Raw genomic sequence first — 19321 nt, forward strand, 5'->3', positions numbered from 1 at the left:
GTAGAAGTGTAGAGTGTATCCTGGAGAAAGAAAGGAAGAGAAGATTCACGTGTGGTCACAAGCAAAAGGGAACTTCGGCTGCCGCGGTTCTCATCCACTTCAATCTTCGTTTCATCAACATCAATTTGGATATCCCCGGAAAATACTCGGCCTTCTGCAGAATCCAATATAACTACGGAGTAGGGGAATTAATATTATTACTGTACATACATGTCCCGCGCCTGGTGCATTTCCATGGAACTCCGTACGCCAGGAACCGCGGAGTTACGCTTTTGACTGGGTCTTCCTCTTCTTCTCCCCAGTCCCAGTCCAAGGCCCAGTCCAATAGATGGACATGAGTGGGTGCCTGTCGATACATACTCTCTTCGTCCATGCGAAAAGGCCGCTATTCTCATTAGTAGCTGAGGGTCGATCCAAGCCGCGCGATTCAATGCTAATCCTTCCACGGGCTCTAAGCCTGAAGGCTAAGAACCACTTCCCTACCGCATCCCAGGATCTGTCCCAATGGAAGGCCCTGTCTTCCATGTCGCACTCCACCCGATTAAATGAAACATATCCGAGCGAGCACGTCCGCTCGTGGGGCTGGCCTATGACAGGCCATGAGGTTTTCAACCTTCCCCCTTGGCCCATGCAGGCTCCAGAGATGATAGCTGTGGGCCACCCCTATTAAGCGTACCGATGTGTGGACAAGAAATGGGGAGTTAGTCGATCGTGTCTCCAATTCAACCCAACACTCTACGGAGTACAGTAATAGTCTACGCGCTCGTCCCCTCGTACAAAAAAAGAACCGCCCCCAGTTCCCCGTCGCTGCGTCCATCCTTTCCTTTCACCCCGTGTCACCCCTCCATATAACCCCTCTTTGGGTGTGAATCTTCTTTCCTTTTGTTCATCATTCATTCATTCTGTACGGTATGTTGTAATGAAGGGACCCGCTTCATTTGTGCTGTCTTCGGGCTTTGCTTTACGGATTCGCTGACTTGTCTGTGGAGTAGATCCTAGTCGAGTCGGCAAGCGGTGGACAGTGAGCTTGAGAAAAAAAAAATACCAAACAAAAAAACAACAGACAACAAGCATCCGAATCACAGAGCTTTTTCAAATTTAACCCCAAATCTCGAATAAAAGGGAATTGCGGCATTACATGTGCGCAATTCTATGACGATCCGTTGATTTTGTCTCCGCACTCTTCCTATGGCGCACCGGGATAAATCCCCCGTGCATGTTCCACTCCGAACTTCGAGCCGGAATCTTTTACGACCCGAAGCAATGGAAGGCAAAGAAGATGCAGGCTTGGTCGAGCGCAAGACCTCAAAAGCCCAGCGAATTCTAGGCACTGACTTGCCTATTCCGAACACTCAAAATGGATGGGACAGTATACAGCAGAACCAACAGAAAAAGCCTAAATCCCGACGACAAAGCTTGCGGACACCCGATAGTGCTTCGAGGTCTCGCAAGCAACATACGAGCTTCGCTGCATTCCCCAAGTCCGAGGATGCCATTCAGGTCCCTGCTCAAAATCTTCGAGTTCGAGCCTCATCGCCATTGTTAGGCCAGGACTACCGATCTCAAGATCCAGTACCGCCGCTACCTAAGCCGTCGAAAAAGGTCCATCCGTCTGGCTCTTCATCTACACTCTTTTCCTATTTTAGCTCTAAGGAGAAAGATGCCGCAAAGCCGTCCAAATCGAACCCGACAACCCCAAAGGGCCTTCAGCCAAGAGTCCGCAACGAATGGCAGGCAGAGCCTCAAGTTACTTTCCAACAACCTTCGCCTGCAAAAGAATCAAAACGAAAGCTCCGTCCTCCACGTATTGACCTTTCCGTTCTTTTCCCGAAGCCTCGCAAACCTACTGCCAACCCCCATCTCCTATCGCCTCAACGTATGACCGATTCCCCATCTCCTGTCTCCACCGTGGTTTCCGACTGGCCTTCCAATAAGGCGGATCAAGCTGCGAACAATATCGCAGCCAGACGATTTGGAGACTCGCTTCCTCTCCGCTCCTCCACGATTCAAAACGAGGCCCCCAAGCCAAATTTCGAACGCTCTGACCGGTCTGATCTCTTGTCGATTCCTGAGTCGAAAAATTATGAATACAATGATGCTCCGTTGGAGCGCACAGTGGGTACTAGTGAGATAGATCTCGCGTTAGACCGATATGCCGGACGACGATCACTCTTCAGCCGCTCCAGTGTATACACGGCTAGTAAGGAGCAATTGCGAACGGATCAGCGTACTGCAGAATCTGGTACGAATCAAAGACGTGGTCACAGTCCTTCAAGTAGCCGCCGCAAGGATTCATATCTGGCCCCTGCCTCGCAGCCAGAACAAAATCGTCCTCGAAAAGTCTCCTCGGCTGCTGAGAGCAATTCACGCAGCGTGAAGAGTTCAATGACCAAGAAGAGTAGCAAGAGTACTCTGAAAAATAAGGATTTGCAACAGTCCAGTGTACTTTGCCTTTCGTCGTCTTCAGAGGACGAGGCAGACGAGGATCTGGAAACGCCTACGGAGATGCGTTCACATCAAAAGAAGAATAACCGAGATAGCGTTGCTACCTATGGCGACTGCGACGCCGAAATATACACTGCGTCTACTGCTCAAGCTGCCACGCCCAACTTGTACAAGAGGGTCGACAGGGCACAATCCACTAGTAGCCAGGGATCGCATCCAAACATGCAGCATAACCAAAGCCAACAGGGCCAGAAGGAAGGTCGGCAGCATTGCCAGCAGCAAGGTCATCATGAAGCTCAACAATCCAAACAGCAAAGGTCTAGTCGGAGAAATACATCGGCGTCGGCAAATAGCAAATCCACTACGAAAACTACTCAATCCCGACGGTCGAGTGGCGTCCCTGCTCTTCCCCAACAAGATATTCTCGACAAATTCCCACAACAGCGACTACGCCCACCTCATGAGCTGAAAGAAATGAACCGGAGAAGCCGAGTCATCGCAGTTACTCGACAGGAGCAGGATCTTTTAGAGGCCATGCGGCTGCGGAAGGGCAAGGTCACACCAAGTCTATTCCAATACAATGGATCCCCATCGGTGCCCGAAGCTGATCGCAGCTCGATGATTTCGGGACCATCGCGTGACTCTTTTGTCGGATCAGACACATCGTTCCTGCGTCTCAGTGCGGCCTTCCCCCCTTTCCCAGTGCGAACAGATCAAGGTGCTTCTCAATTGGACGGATCGCCCTCGCAGAGTTCGAGTTCTGATACTGAGCAGAAAATCGGTAATTCGAATGCCTCGTCCCGCTTCAGTGCGGCCTATTCCGAAAGCCTCCCTTCTCCCGCTACCAGCGGTGCTTCTCCCCTGACTCCGACTCTTCCAATCCACCGATTCTCGCCTCTTCCTTCTCCGAAGCCGCCACCCCGTGGCCCCCCCACCTGCCATCCCAGAGGATCAGAAGCGGCATAGTCGTCGTCGCACTGACAGCAGTGAAGCAATTATGCTGGACTGCAGCGGTAACCAAGATAAACATGATTTACCCCTTTGGTCCTTCGACTTTGACTGGAATCAACATGATCGAACCAATGTGGCTACTGTGCATTAAGTTGATACAGTTCCGGCTCACACGACCCACATTCACTATCCACATCCTTTCTTTTCCTTCGATTCTTTAACTTCAATCGATGTATAAACACTGGCGCTCTTTCATTGGATTGAACGATCCTGACTTATTCACTCTCAGTTGCATTTTCATATCTCGCATTACCCGGTCTCTCGAGCGTTTCATTCTCAACCTTTGCTCTTCCTGAATCCTCTCCTGTAAATAGGTCTTCTTCACATTTTGTCTCACGATGACTGTTTTGTTATGTCTACTTAACTAATACTCGATACGTCGACCCACCATGGTAAGGAAACATGGGGGCAGAAACCAAATCACACTTGATATACTTTACTGGGCTCAACTCTTATTTGATTTCACAGGATCTCAGTCATAGTACATAGATTCTTAGAATAGACATATATGAGGTTAGAACTCTAGATACCAGCGATTAATTTGACAGGGTACCTACCCAGGTACACACCTATGTATTGGAAGCGCAATTCAAAGTCGATTCGAATGATCTAGATAAGCATGGCAAATACATACCAACTAATCAAGTTTTAGAAAGTCGATTGTCCAAGTAGTAAAAAGGATGGTCCTTTCTAGCAACACTCTACTTTGCGTACGGAGGATAAGTAGCTGGAACCCCTGGGAAAATCCTGAACGCCCTTGAAAATACTGGTCATATTAGGAGGTGTCAGCATGCAGCTTTCAACGCCATACAATTGTCTCATGCATCGACGCCACGCAGATGTAGATATGCGGGCCCCGCAGCCCACGTAGGCCACCTGTGCCAAATGGCGTTGCCGAACAATCCTAGCATCAACCCTTGGAAAATCTAGCCTTGCACTATCAGACAGTGGCCGCCAGATTGGTGTCGTCGATTAGAAAACGGCACGCAATGCGATCAGCAACGTGGGGTGGCTTCATATTATTTGCATTCCAGCCGGGGATTAGAAGATAGGCCGAATGACGGCAGAAGATATTGGCCAAGACGAGGTGGACCACTTTGACGTCAGCGATGAGAAGGCTAGACTCCGAGTCAACGGCTTCAGAAACGTGAAACCAGAGATGCGTTGATGCATACTGTAGAGTGTTGCCTGTTGAGTAAGGAATCTTATCAGTGCCCCAGAGAAAAGAAACAAGAAAACAGAAGTGGGAAGAAGTTGGTGGAGGAGAAGAGTGAAGTCTTCCACACCGCCAGGATTTGTCGGTGTTTATTTCACTTTTTACCCCGGATTCATCCCAACTCTCTCTACTCTCTCTCTCTCTCGTCCTTTCGTTTCATCTGGCCTGATCACTCGTGGAGAAGATTAGTTTTCACTTGCCACGAGGTACCAGTACTCTGGTGATCTTTGTCTTTCAACTAGCTTCTCTTCTCTCTCACACTATCCGTACCCCCTCCATCTCCCAGCCACCTGCGGAGATCCGCTGTGATCGTCATCCGAGCTGGCAGATCGCTGGCAAGTCCCCTGCTTTAGCTAGTCGAAAGTGTGAAAGTCTAACTGCGACACTGCATCCTCCCAAGTCTTCTTCTCTTTTAGTCTTCTGTCGCTCCCTACCAAATTTTACTTGCATTACTACTCCGTAACCTCATTTCCCTTCCATTCTGTTTCCCTGATCAATCGCATCTTCTCACACTGCTTCTTGTTTATTCTTGCGGAGTAAAAACACCACACCCACTTCGGCCCACAGACACCGACGAGTCACGATGGGGGAACGTACACAACGTCAGCCATCATGGCTACGGGATGCGACCAAGAATGTCCCATGGCTATTGGTAGGAATTCTCATTTAAACGCGTGCAATTTGTATCGCGCGATCTACAAGCCATGTCGCTGACGTTTACTTTTCTTGAGGTAAAGCTCACGGCGCAGTCCACTGCGTTTGTTTTGGTGAGTCTTCTCCCCATCGTCCGGTGATGAACAAAGCAGAGCAATCTGCACAAGCATACATAGACAGCCGACTAATGTCTCGTTTGTGATGATCATAGCTGGCCCATTATTCTCGAGTCATGACCCCCGCCGGCGGGAAGCGTTACCTCACCTCCACCGCGGTTTTTCTGAATGAATTGGTCAAGCTGGCCATTTCCCTCACAATGGCATTGTATGACGTCTCCAAGGCCGCACCCCCTTCTATGCCTGCTACATCCCTATTCTTCTCCCTCCTCAGTGCTGTCTTTTCGGGCGATAGCTGGAAACTTGCTATCCCTGCTGCCTTCGGTGTTTTATCGAACTCTCTGCAATATATTGCGCTATCCAACATGCCGGCGGCAACTTTCCAAGTCGCCTCGCAGTTGCAATTCCTTTTGGCGGCAATCTTTGGGTTAGTTGTCTTTCGTCGGAGTATCACATTGCAGAAATGGGGTCTTCTCCTGTTGCTAGTTGCCGGCGTGGCTCTGATCCTGATTCCCGACGCCAAATCAAATCAGATGACGCTACAGGACGAAACTGCGTCGCATCATTTCCCTAGATCTCTCGAAGAGTGGAAGGCTGCTAAGGGAATGGCAAGCAACCTGCGCAAGCGCTCTGCGACCTATGAAGGTATTGAGGAGGATATCCAAACCGCTGACCCGCGTTTCAACCCGATGCTTGGTATTCTCGCCATAATTGGTGCTGCTATAGCCTCTGGTCTTGGTGGAATCTACTTTGAGAAAGTCCTCAAGGACAGTTCAAATCACATGTCGATGTGGGTGCGCAATGTCCAATTGGCAATCTACTCTGTATTTCCGGCATTCTTTGTCGGAGTTGTTTTCCGCGACGGCGAGAGTATCTCCAACGATGGGTTCTTCCAAGGCTACAATTGGGCTGTATGGACAACAATCGTGATACAAGCGCTAGGTGCTATATTCTCCACGTTTTCCATCATCGCCTCCCAGAGAGATCCTACGACATTAGCTACCACCGTGACCACTATTCTGAGTATTGTCGGGAGTATCTGGTTCTTTGAGCTCGAGCTCACTGCAAGGGTAAGGATTGCCCAGTCCACAACTGGATACGGATGGGTCATACTGACAAATTCTTTAGTTCTTCATTGGCTCCGCGGCTGTTTTAGTGGCCACACACTATTATGGGAACCCTAGTTATACACCCACTGGAATTCGACCTCCTCCGATCCGTGTCGATGCACATGAGAAAGATGGTGCGGCTGATAGTGGATCGCCTGCGTCGACTTCCCCCAACGAATTCTCCATCAAATTACCTAGCACTCCATTCTTGTCTGATGGCCTCTCGTCTTCGCGACCAACCTCTCCGAACCCAAGCCACACACGAGTGAGCTCTAGCCGGAATGTGAGTGGAAGCAGCTACTTCGAAAAGAGCTAGTTGAAAGACGACTTGGTCTTGACATGGCACTTTGCTATATTTTCAATTATGGTGATACGAGTGGACGACTGATAGATACGATTGAGCATGTGGTCGATCTACATATGAGATTTCTAACATCCTGATTTTCTTGTTGGAAACGGTTCTGTTTAAGAGCGTGTTTGAGGAAACCAGCAATTTGGATATTCCGGTTATGTATGCATATAAAATGAGTGCGTTAGTTAACATATTTTGTCATCAATGTTGTATACCTTTCCCAAAAATCTATTTACGATCTTGCACCGACTGTGACAAGCCTTGGAGAAATTACCTTGATAACCCCAGAAGTTCGCAGTTCTCAATTCGGAATTCCCGTGACCTTCCCGGTGCTCATCCTTTTGGCTTTACTTTCCAAGACCGTGATAACTCCATTATAAGCCATCCTTTCACCAGATTCTGCAATTATGCAAAGGAATCCATATTCTCGGTTTAAACCCCAGGGCTCTTCGTCTAGGAGGCGCCAAATTGATCCTAGCCCAGCTAGCTCTTCTCGCAGCAGTAGGGCAGGCATCCCTGATCAGAAGCTAATTGAAGGGCCTCAGTATTCACCAGAATATTACCCAGAATCCCAGGGCGCTTATCTCACAAGAAACTCTAGAGCTTATTCTTCTGATGGAGAATTTCAATTGGATTCATTTGGTAAGCTTTTGAATGCCATTGAGAAGAGTGTCTTTGCTGAGATATCCGAGATCTTGAATTGCTTGCATCAGATTTCAATTTTGAAGATACGAAAGAAATAAGGAGTTTTCCCACGACAGTAACTCTTAAACAGCTGTCCAAGATGCCGGATATGAACATGCAAGCTGCCCCGGAGGAGAAATCTCGGTTCTTCACCCGTAAGTCGTTTCACTTTCGGATCACCAAGAGGGAAAATAACCCCAAAATTGTTAGCAAAATGCAACATTACTCCAATCAGTCAGACCAGATCCAGTCATGATGGCAATATCTCTGGGCTCCCATCCAGCCCATTGGCTTTGGTGCATCAGCGGAAGGGCGGCTCGACGATGTGGCGATCCCGGCCCGAATATCATCACGAGGAACATGAATCTGAAGTTGATACAAGCCAACAAGCTCCAAGACACACGATTTTCTCACCCCCAAAAACCAGTATTGACAACAATGGACTCGAAAGTCAAGGCCCCCGTCACTTTACGAACATTCCTCTCTCGGTCGGGGATCGTCTTGGTCCCTGTTTCCGAGCTATGCGAACAATATCGGTCACTATTCAGCTTCCCCTTATTCAACGCTATACAGTCCAAATGCTTCAATGCTGTATATAAGACCAACGATAACTTGGTCCTATCTGCACCCACCGGAAGTGGTAAAACCGTGGTCATGGAATTGGCCATCTGCAGGCTCCTCAATGTTCTGAAAGACGAGCGTTTCAAGGTTATATATCAAGCTCCGACCAAATCGCTCTGTGCAGAACGGTTTCGTGACTGGAATCGCAAGTTCTCTGCTTTGAAGCTGCAGTGTGCGGAATTGACTGGGGACACCGACTACACTCAGCTACGCAGTATCCAAAACAGCGAGATCATCATCACAACACCCGAGAAATGGGATAGCATAACTCGCAAATGGAAAGATCATATGCGCCTGATGCAATTGGTGAAGCTATTTCTCATTGATGAGGTCCACATTCTCAAAGAGTCTCGAGGTGCAACACTTGAGGCGGTTATCTCGAGAATGAAGAATATCGGATCCAATGTTCGTTTCGTCGCTTTGAGCGCCACTGTCCCGAACTCAGAGGATATTGCAACTTGGCTTGGAAAAGACGCCACCACCCAACATGTCCCTGCTCACAGAGAACACTTCGGTGAAGGCTTCCGCCCGGTCAAGTTGCAAAAGTTCGTGTATGGGTATCAATGCAGTGGAAATGACTTTGCATTTGACAAGGTCTGTGGCACAAAGTAAGCGATCAAGGCCCTCTCAAGTTGAGGGGAAACGATACTGATTGATCTACTCAGATTGCCAGAGGTCATTGCGATGCATTCTTGTCAGAAACCGATGATGATATTCTGCTGTACTCGAAACTCGTCAGTCGCGACGGCCAAGGAGCTCGCTCGGCTCTGGGCCATCACAAACCCGCCTGCAAGGCTGTGGAAAGGCCCTACAAGGAAGATCGAGATTTACAACGAGGACCTCAGAGGTACGAAAGTAGTCCGAGGTATCACTTGAACGTACTCTGACCCACATTAGGAGCCGTAAACGCAGGAGTGGCATTCCACCACGCGGGATTAGGCCCAGCTGACAGACATGCTGTTGAAAAGGGCTTCTTAGATGGGCACATCAATGTGATTTGCTCCACCTCGACACTAGCCGTTGGAGTCAACTTGCCTTGCCATCTCGTTATAATCAAGAACACAGTCTGTTGGCAAGAGGGCGGCTGCCAGCAATACTCTGATCTCGAGATGATGCAAATGCTCGGCCGTGCAGGCCGTCCCCAATTCGACGATAGCGCAACGGCAGTAATTTTGACTCGAAAGGAACGAGTCGCTCACTACGACAAATTAGTTTCAGGCTCCGAAAGCCTCGAAAGCTGCTTGCATCTCAACCTCATCGAACATCTAAATGCGGAGATTGGACTGGGAAATGTGAAAAACCTTGAGATGGCTGCGAGATGGCTCGCTGGTACATTCCTTTTTGTGCGTCTTCGCCGGAACCCAACCTACTACAAACTCAAAGAAGGAGCAAGCGAGAAAGACGAAGACGAGCTTCTTCGACAGATCTGCGAGAAGGATATTAAACTTTTACGGGAGTCTGGACTTGTCGAGATGGATAGGCTGCATCCAACCCATTTTGGAGAAGCAATGGCTCGATACTACATACGGTTTGAAACCATGAGGATTCTCCTGTCATTGGGGCCTGGCGCGGCAGTTCCTGAAATCGTATGTTCATCTTCGATGAATCATGAAAGTATACTGATAAAAACTAGCTAAACACAATTTCCCGGGCTGAAGAGTTCCACGAAATCCGTTTCAAGGCAGGAGAGAAGCCACTTTACCGGGAAATCAACAAAGATCCCGGCATTAGATATCCTATCAAAATGGACATTTCTCAGTCAGATCATAAGATTTCTCTCCTCATTCAATCTGAACTAGGTGCAATTGATTTCCCGACTGGTGATCAGTTCCAGAAGCACAAGTTCACCTTTCAGCAAGAGAAAATGCTTGTTCTATCTCGTGTGAATCGGCTAATTCGTTGTGTGATTGATTGCCAGATTTCACGCCAAAACTCGACGGCCACTCTCAACTCACTAGAGCTTGTTCGCAGTTTTGGTGCTAAAGTGTGGGACAATTCCCCGCTTCAAATGAAGCAGATAGAGCAGATTGGAGTTGTTGCCGTGAGGAAGTTAGCGGCTAGTGGCATCACGAGTCTTATAGATCTCGAGTCGACCGAGCCGCATCAGATTGAGATGACTCTCAGCAAGAACCCTCCTTTCGGGACGAAGCTGCTGGCTCGCATGAGAGAGTTTCCTAAGCTAAGAATCGCTATGAAGATGACTGGAAAGGTTTGTGATGCTTGCTAGATCAGAAAAGTGGAATTACAAAGCGTTTACTGAAAGCAATTACCAGGAGACCACGTCTGAAAGCCTCAAAGTCCGATTTAAACTTGAGGTGGCATTCATGAATGAGAAAGTCCAGACTATCTTTCAGCGAAGACCCATTTATGTCTGCTGTCTGACTGAAACTTCTGATGGTCGTCTGATAGATTTCAGGCGAATCACGTAAGACCCTGTGCTGACACCTTGGAAGGATATCCAACAAGCTGACAGTCCTCAGTGCGCATAAGCTCCAGGAAGGTTTGGAGGCGAGCCTCGTCGCGGAAATAAATGCCCCAGACCAGTCCATTATTGGCCATGCAATGTGCGATGATATTGGTATACATTACTGCAAAAGTTTCAAGAGTTCATGACTGACATATTATTAGCTGGAACAGCAAGATACGCCGAATTGAAGCCGGAAACATCATTTTTGGCACACAAGAAAAGTAAGAGTCTCGCGCATGAAAAAATTCAACTTCCAGACATCAGCGTAGTCATGAGCCAGAAGCCGCAAAACAAACCGAAATCTGGAAGCAAGAAAGATACATTCGAGGGCGACGATATGGATCTAGATGATCTTTTGGCCGTGGGCTCGTCCCAGAAGGGGTCGAAACAAGTGGATAACCAAAATATCAAATCAGACGATGATATCGATTGGATCTCGATTGATAGTACATCTAGTCCACCTCGAAATGGTAGAGGTGCACCTCAGAAAAAAGATAGGGAATGGGCAGCGGACATGGGGGCACAAGAGGAAGACTATGAACCGATTCGACTCGCCAACGGTAATTGGGCATGCAACCACAAATGCAAGGATAAAACAAGGTGCTTATTCCTGCTTGGGGTTATACGACATTGTACTAATCATAATAGTTGCAAACATTTTTGCTGTCGTGATGGCCTTGAGAAGCTCCCAAGACCCGGAAAATCCAAAGCCACCATAAACCTGAAAGCTCCCGGTCAGAGCCAATTGACTTTGAAGGCGAGCATGAAGGACAAGCATACTCACAAAGACGACACAATCACAAAATCAAAGCAAAATATTAAGCGCAAGACCAGTCAGCTATCGGAAAGAGGGGCAGGATCCTCACACCCGTCACTGGCAAGAAAGAAAATCAAGCAGACCCAGATCAACTATAAAAACGGTGGGAAAGGGAATGTCCCTAAGCCTCAGAAAGAGCACCTGAAAAGCCCTTCTAAAATACCGTCCAGTGACTATGGTGATGATGTGCTGAGTGATTTGCCGTCCCCTTCTACATTCCTGGAGCCCACAGCCTCTCTTTCTATGCAGCCAGCGTCACCAAACGTCTACCCAGCGGAGCCCAAGGACAATACAATTGATCCTGTCGTTCTATCTACTCCAGGTCCTGATGTACGAACTGACTCAGGGCAGGTTGAGACTACTCCTCAGGAAATGCATCCAGAGACGACTCAGATAGCGCGCGATATAAGCCTTCTTAATCCTCCATCGCAGCAGGAAGTTATTGAGATCTGCGATAGCACTATGCCCGAGCTCTCCCCGGAGATATTTACTTCCCCCGCAGCCATCAAAAGCTCCGCTACTAGTCTGCCATTGTCAATGTCTCCTGCAGACACACCGCGTTCCCCAAAGGGAAAGGGAAGAGCCTTGGATCAGATTATTGATGATTTAGAACAGCCAAGAAATCCTCAATATCCTCTGATCAGTTCATTACACGAAATACTTTCCGTACCGTCGTCTACTCGACTCAGTTTGATGGACATCGAAGCTGAGGAAAGCTCTGGTAGTGAGGGGGCTGAAGGAGGGTGGGAGGATATTGATCGAATGTTGTACGAAGAGTACAATAATATTGTTAATTTCTATTGAGACTTGAGAGTGAGTGGTGGATGTTTGCCTTTTCTTTCTATCTTTTTCCTCTTCTGAAAAAGGGTTGGTATAATTAGGAGGATCTTTTCTAGTTGAGATGGTAAAGCTGCTAGTGTTAGGGCCATGTTATACTTTAAAGTCACAGAAATATAGCATAATAATTCATATAAAGATACTAATAGTATCGTATAAGTTTTTGGGGTAGAGACCCCTACCATTAGCACTCAAATTATTCCATTCATCATCGTAGTGAACAGTAGACCAATCCATTCTGATGTTAGGAGAACTAGACTAAAATTACAGAGTCTCCGAAACGCAACATCGGCTAGGCGATCTTCATCAAAACAACCCTCTAAACTAGTATTAATCAACCCATCCTAGTAAAGTCGGGCATCTCGCCAAAATTTTCAACTTCCCCGATGGGTTAAGCTGTGGCTCGAGTGTGGCCCCCACGCCCACTTTGCGCGGGAGACGTTCAGGGTCTCAGCAGGTCAAGCCTCGCCCTAAGAGCCACCAAAGCACCGCTAAATGACCCCTCCTTTTGGTGAGATGTTTTCGAGCCCCCTGATGGATTTAAGGCTCTTCGCGACTCTTTGTCACGGCGAAATATGTTCTCGGGTCATTTGCTGCTCGTGTTGGGCCTCTTGGGCAATTTGCCTGTTATACGGGCAAATTCCGCGGTGGTAAGCTCGGCTTGTCATGCGATGGACGATAGGGCTTGGTATGGTAGTAATTTGTTGTACTAACCATTCACAGACAATGCCATGGGTTGGATATTCCAGTGAAGGAAACGTTTGGGAGCATTGGCAGGGTGAGCTCGCAGGAGAAGTATGTCTGAGTGATTCGATATACCAGTAGTATTGGCCATGAAATCAAGCAAATACTTACACTCGCCCAGCATGATGACAGTACGACCTATCATATTCAACCAGGATGCACTCCGAGTGCGAAGACTCATTGTGAAACTTTGGAACCTTCGATTACTTTGATTCTAGCCATGAATTGTCAGTTGAACCACGCCAAACACCTTGCCTATTGGATATTCTCATCTAACTGTTGGTTTTATTAAACATAAGAGTTGATCACTGCAACTCCCAATGGATTTTAAGGGTAATATTAACATCACTCCCCTCGATGCTGATATATACTCAACATGCGTCGCAGATATCAAAGTTCATCATGCGCACCGGCTGTCTCTCCATCGCCAACAAAAGTACATTGCTATTGGACCAATTCCCAGGTATTCCGTGGCTCGACTGATCAGTCTAGTGAGACGATGGATTTTCTTCCTGAATCTCTGCACGATTACGAGATATTCCAAGTCACTTTGACCGTGAATAGCCCTGCAGCAACTAGTGCGGCGGCCACATCTGCCACGGCCTCGTCAGCAGGCGAAACAAAAGAGACTGGCTCAACTACTCAGGTAATCGCGGAACCATCTAGTACAACCAGCTCTGGTAATATTGGAAGCAAGACCGCAGTCCCCATAATCGCGCTGGGTGGCATTGTAGTCAGGGTGGTGATTATGGCTAGAGATGGTTATATTGAATGACGCAAGTCAATAACATTATGAGCATGAAAGTTCACATAATAACGGGATTTTATTGAATAATGTTCGTAATATCTAAGAAAAAACGAGATCTCAATGCCTTAATTCAGCAAATATAAATCAGAGAGAGAGAAGAGAGTTCGTGCCTGAATGTGCCTGAATTTGCGGAGAGAAAGTTCTCAATGCGGTGCAGAAGGCGGTGTATTTTATGCCGATCTATCATTTTCATCGCAGCATTGCAACTTTATCTTCCATTCGTCTTTCTCTTCATTTCTTTATTAGTCTCATCTGGTCCTTGTTAGGGTGACCACTTTGACTCTGGTCTCTCAAATACATCCACTCTTTTTAATCTCATTATGCTGCGCACAAAGCGCCAGAATACACACCCCTCGAGGACTCATCCGTGGCCCCCGCAACGTTCACCGATGGCCTCCCTCTCCCTAAATTAATCGCATTCGATTTGGATTACACTCTTTGGCCGTTCTGGGTCGATACCCACGTCAGTGGACCTGTCAAGGCTCGTGATAACAATTCTCGCGTCGTAGATCGGTAAGGTCGAATCCTTCAATTACCTTTCACCTCAGATTCATCCCACTAATATCCATACCGCAGATGGGGTGAAGCCTTCGCTTTCTATCCCGCCGTCTCCTCGATCATTCAAGCTTGTAAAAGTCGCGCGATACCTTTGGCCGTTGCTTCGCGAACCCATGATCCAGATTTAGCCCGGGACATGTTGAAATCCCTGCATATTATTCCCTCTTTCTCCGATAATCCGGCCGCCAATACGAAGACTAGTCGTGCGCTGGAGTATTTCGATTATATCCAGATTTTCCCTGCAAATAAAACACAGCATTTTTCGCGGATTCAGCAATCTAGTGGGGTTGCTTATGAGGATATGTTGTTTTTTGATGACGAGGCGCGGAATCGAAATGTTGAGACGGAACTTGGTGTTACATTCTGCCTTGTTCGTGATGGGATGAAACTTGATGTTGTGGACCGTGGAGTCTGGGCTTGGAGGAAGCGAAATGGTATCAAGAAGAATGCAGATGGGGAATTACCGAATTAGAGGATTCTTAATCATGAATCTTCTGGTTTACGGTGGTGGACATGTTTATGTTTGATGATTGTATATAGATTTGAATATTAGTTTAGATACCCGGTGTTATAGTATCGGCCTGGTGCCAATGTGAATATCATCGCCTGCATTTTGGTTGTAACAATTACACTCGGGCCAGGTGTACTACCTAGTTGTAGATGACATTTGCAGGAATGTATCCATCAATATACCATGAGTAATAAATCCATCTAGGTAAAAATGATACGCAAGTGTAGGTCAAAAAGATGAAATTGAATGGTCTCGGATCTCGGACCCAATAATCGAAGTATGAAAATAAAAATGTAGTGTAAAAAAGACAAGTTAGAAGAAGAGTAATAGTACAGCCATCCGTCATGAATCATAATAATCCTTATTATAATAGTCCAGCTGTCTCAAAGGGTTCTTTTTGTAAAATCGCCATCAGGTCCCCGACCGCCAACTGAAGAGCTTTCGAAGCTTCTTTCGCTGGGAAAATGACTTTCGCTCCTCATTCTTGCGGTCCTCGCCGCCAAGAGAAAGGGAGCTATGGAACCTCCGCTGCAAGTCGTCTAGCGCACGAGCAGGGTGCCCGCGGAGGCCCATGGTCTCTGCGTTGGCCGCGGCCAGCACGGATTGAACATGGGGGTCGAAAATGGGATCATAAGGATCGTAATGCTGGTGAGAGTTCATCGTATTGGCGTAGTAGGTGTTATATGGTGCGGGAAGATCAGTGGGCGAGGGTAGATCCGATGGTGTAGGGAGGTCATAGGCCGAGTCTGAGGGCAGGTCATAGAAGATTCCACGGTCACGTCCATCAACCTGAGCCCATTCCCCGTTTGCATAGACTGGGGAACCTGGCTCTCCGATCTCACTCTCATCACAGAAGGTTGGCTGGGAAGAAGAGGGAGGTCGGGGAGAGCTGGAAGGGTCGTGTTCCTCATCATTGTGCTGATCATCAAGACGTTGTGAAATGGAGCCCATTCGCTGTCTCGGTGGCGTGCCAACAAGGTCATGATACATCTCGTCATCGTGGCGTTCCGCGCCGTGTTGTTGGTTCTGAGACCAGTAATTATGTTCACGAAGAGAATAATCAGAGAGCGAGCGTACTCGATCGTGCACTCCAGGTGACGAAGAGGGAATGTCCGCATTTTGCAGCTTAGATGTTGAGTGGCCGGCTGGTAATGAGGTGTAAAGAGAGTGGGAGGAGTAATGAGAGGGCAATGAAGCATCCGTGAACTGAGAGAGAGACTGCCGGTCCAGTCCCTGGTCTAAAGAGAAGGCATTGGACAGGCTTTTGGAGTTGCGGTTATTGTCCGCAGAGAAAACCGAGCAGGCATCAACATCCTCAATGAAAGAAACGATCCGTGCAACGTCCAAGGACTTTCGCGGATTTAAAATTTCAAAAGATGTCCCGCCATGGGAGATGGTGGCAACGGCCTGCGTGTTGGCCAACATCGAATCGGAGTTTCGGGGGCGAGACAGAGGCGGATGTTGAGCCTGGCCCCGATCTTTGGCTTGTTGAAGCTTCTCGCGGAAGGTATTCTAGAAATATGTTGTCAGGGGAAGGGTGTCTTGTTTATCTATGTTTCACCTTACTCACCAATCGCTTCCTGTTTGGTCTTGGACGGGTAGCGTTCTCCGAGACAAGATGAACTCGTGGAGCCTGGGGTTGATACCCAGCTGCAGATAGGTCAGTGCTCTGCGTCTTGCATGAAATTAAATGAGGCGGTGGCATACCAGTCGCAATGTCTGAAACTTCGGGTTCCTGTTCACTTCGTTGAGATATAACGCTGTGTGAATAGGATGGCGACAGTGGCGGAGGAGTAGATGCCACCGAGCAGACTGACACTGCAGACGAGGGAAGTGAAGTGAGAGCCGTTGGACGATTCAAATTCGACGTTGCAATCTTTCGTTTCAGCGTTTTTTCTGAACGATCGACAGGATCGCCGACGCACTCTGCAGACTGCGAGAGATATTTTCGGTATTCATGAAGTGACAATGCACCAGTGATCCCCGACTTGACTGACCGAGGGGGAAGCGATACTGCATCAACAGGAAGGGGGTTTGAAGAAATGCACGACGTGTGATCGTGGTGGATTTCCAAACAATTTGAACACAGCGAGGCGTCCGGTGCCTCACCATCACCGCAAACCCCAATTAAATGGGCGTTACGGTAAGTCATATCCCCCAACATTTTGACTTTCACTTAGTTCTTGTCTCTGCTTCACAATTGGGTTTATTCCGCGGGTTTTTGTGAGGGGTTTGTAGTGCCAGCACTAGCGTGTTGACATATCAAATGCACACGAAGATCGGGAGATCAATCCAAACGCCCAAAAATTCTATACATCCGATTCGTCAGAAAAGGGAAAATGCAAGGGACCAATTGAACTACCAAAGATTCGAAACAAAAAGAAAACATGGGAAAAGGAACGAAGACATATAGCTTACCTGAATGATACCCAACGCAAGGATGTGAAGTACGAGATGCAATGCCAGCCACGAGCAGATATAAGAAATTATAAGGGCAAGACTAGGCAGATGGGTCGGACCCGGCGGAGATCCTGTTCTTTTTTCTTTCTCCCTCTGATCTGGTTCTGAATATCCACATCTCCACCAAAGAGTGACGACGCGGTCTGGAACCCAGCTGGAGCCAGGAACAACTGGGTCGCGGGAGGGCGAACCGGTGGTTCTGCAATCCAGCAGTTCATCATGGGCAGATAATGGGATTATGTAGTGTGGTCGACGTCACATTGTCCACCGAGCCTTGGGCAGAAGCACACACATACGCACACACACACAAAAGGGGTGAAATGTCGGTCTGACTATGCGTGTGTTGTTGCCAAAAGGTTAACCCACATAATGGCCCTTGTGCCCTGGGGCCTGAGTACCGAGTGACCGGATGCATCGCAGAAATGACATGCAGCTGGACCTCTCCTCGATCCTCCTGATCCTCCCTAATCGTAGTGGCCCGTCTTAGCGTCCTCTTAGTCGCACACCCTCCCGCCTCACTGCCAGCCAATCATGCGGCTTAGTTGCACCTTGACATGAACATGATCCACACCCCCGGAGCGAACAGTAACCAGTCGGTGCACAGAACGAAGGAATAATCACCAGGGCTGAGAAGAGGCGATGACTTGGGCACCAATTCTCCATTCTGGCTTGATTGGCTGACATTCATTCAAAGGGAAAGACATTGTGGCAAGCGGGCAAATTATCGCCTCGACGCGTCGGTATGGGTACTCCGGAGTGAGATCGTACATGTAAACTTGAATCTCGATCTTCCAGAGGCTGGACACTGGACCCACCGCTGCTCACATGGAGAGAGCCGAGAAGCAGCAGAAGAATGTAGAAGTGTAGAAAAGGCGAGAAAGAAGACGCTGGTCAGCCGAAGATTCCGCCCTAATTTGCAGGCCAGCAAACTAGCTACATTCTCTAAAGAATAATATATATACAAATTGATACAATTAATACGATTGATTGCCCATATCATTGTATATAATGTACAATGTATACCTGGTTTTCAATGATTGTCCGATTTTTCGCGATTAAATAACAATGAATACAGCATAATACATCCGTACCGTTCGAAGAAGCTTGCCCACGCTGAGTCCATCAGGTAATTTTAGTAATTTTCAGTAATCCCAATACGAGCCCTGTTTTTGCCACGCAAGAAGATTGTCGGCCTCGGCCTGAAGGCAGTTCTCCTTTGAGCAATTCTGTGCGAATCATTCCATGGTTCAACTCTATCATGAGAACTTTGTCGTACCTGAATTGATCATTCATGATTCATGATATACGAGCAAGCACTGCATACAACAACAAGGCATAAGGGTGGGGTGGATTGGGGGCCGTTAAACGATCGACAACTGGGCAACAGATTTTTCTTTTCCTTTTTCTTTCTTTTTTTTTGCTGGCCTAAAAATTCATGTCATTCGTGCATTTCATGCATCACTAGTCTAAGGCTAATAATATATGGTGGTGGGAAGTATCATGAGGTAACTATGGCCTGAGGCTGTGCTACGATCATTCCATAATGTGGTGAAAATCACCACTGAGATTCCTGATTGTAACCCTCCAAAGCTCTTTTGAGATACTGGTATACTTCTGTAAAGTCTGTATCGCTATCTTGGGCCATACTCTGCCGTACGTCAGCGATGCAAATGGCATTTAGTTGCAAAGTTCGGATCGTGTGCTGGTGAGGTAGAATTTGAAGGATACAAAGAATCCTTGTACTACTTACATAGTACTACTTGAAGAAATCCTCCTAATACCACTACATAATGCTCAGATCTGATACGAGGTGGTATATATGGGATCTTCCTTTTTCCTAATAACATGAACTTGAAACTGATTGAAAAATACAAAGTCTTCAAGGCTTTAAAAACGACCTATAATTAAAGC

At 47.6% G+C, this 19321-nt stretch overlaps 5 protein-coding genes across 5 annotated transcripts; 4 read left to right on the forward strand and 1 right to left on the reverse strand.

The window, feature by feature from the left end:
* Positions 1-1188: 1188 nt before the first annotated feature.
* Positions 1189-3411, forward strand: N7469_006396 (uncharacterized protein; the record flags this gene model as incomplete). The annotated part of the gene is made up of 1 exon (XM_056645314.1): positions 1189-3411. The coding sequence occupies one exon, from the start codon at positions 1189-1191 to the stop codon at positions 3409-3411; it is 2223 nt and encodes a 740-aa protein (XP_056500552.1).
* Positions 3412-5255: 1844 nt separating this feature from the next.
* On the forward strand, positions 5256-6867 carry N7469_006397 (putative UDP-galactose transporter; the record flags this gene model as incomplete). The annotated part of the gene is made up of 4 exons (XM_056645315.1): positions 5256-5324; positions 5410-5439; positions 5538-6512; positions 6571-6867. The coding sequence occupies 4 exons, from the start codon at positions 5256-5258 to the stop codon at positions 6865-6867; spliced, it is 1371 nt and encodes a 456-aa protein (XP_056500553.1).
* An 820-nt stretch (positions 6868-7687) lies between these two features.
* On the forward strand, positions 7688-12296 carry N7469_006398 (uncharacterized protein; the record flags this gene model as incomplete). The annotated part of the gene is made up of 8 exons (XM_056645316.1): positions 7688-7742; positions 7823-8816; positions 8874-9055; positions 9106-9794; positions 9842-10417; positions 10482-10633; positions 10689-10786; positions 10837-12296. 8 exons carry the CDS (start codon positions 7688-7690, stop codon positions 12294-12296), a joined length of 4206 nt encoding a protein of 1401 aa, XP_056500554.1.
* Positions 12297-13572: 1276 nt separating this feature from the next.
* N7469_006399 (Mg-dependent acid phosphatase) lies at positions 13573-14911 on the forward strand (the record flags this gene model as incomplete). Its single annotated transcript, XM_056645317.1, has 3 exons — positions 13573-13753; positions 14217-14394; positions 14458-14911. The coding sequence occupies 3 exons, from the start codon at positions 13573-13575 to the stop codon at positions 14909-14911; spliced, it is 813 nt and encodes a 270-aa protein (XP_056500555.1).
* Positions 14912-15361: 450 nt separating this feature from the next.
* Positions 15362-17114, reverse strand: N7469_006400 (oxidoreductase, short-chain dehydrogenase/reductase family; the record flags this gene model as incomplete). Its single annotated transcript, XM_056645318.1, has 3 exons — positions 15362-16462; positions 16521-16600; positions 16658-17114. The coding sequence occupies 3 exons, from the start codon at positions 17112-17114 to the stop codon at positions 15362-15364; spliced, it is 1638 nt and encodes a 545-aa protein (XP_056500556.1).
* Positions 17115-19321: the final 2207 nt, after the last annotated feature.

The sequence above is a fragment of the Penicillium citrinum genome (assembly GCF_028827155.1).
Source record: "Penicillium citrinum strain IBT 23319 chromosome Unknown utg000005l:1.0-1900146.0:1.0-1900348.0, whole genome shotgun sequence".
NCBI lineage: Eukaryota > Fungi > Ascomycota > Eurotiomycetes > Eurotiales > Aspergillaceae > Penicillium > Penicillium citrinum.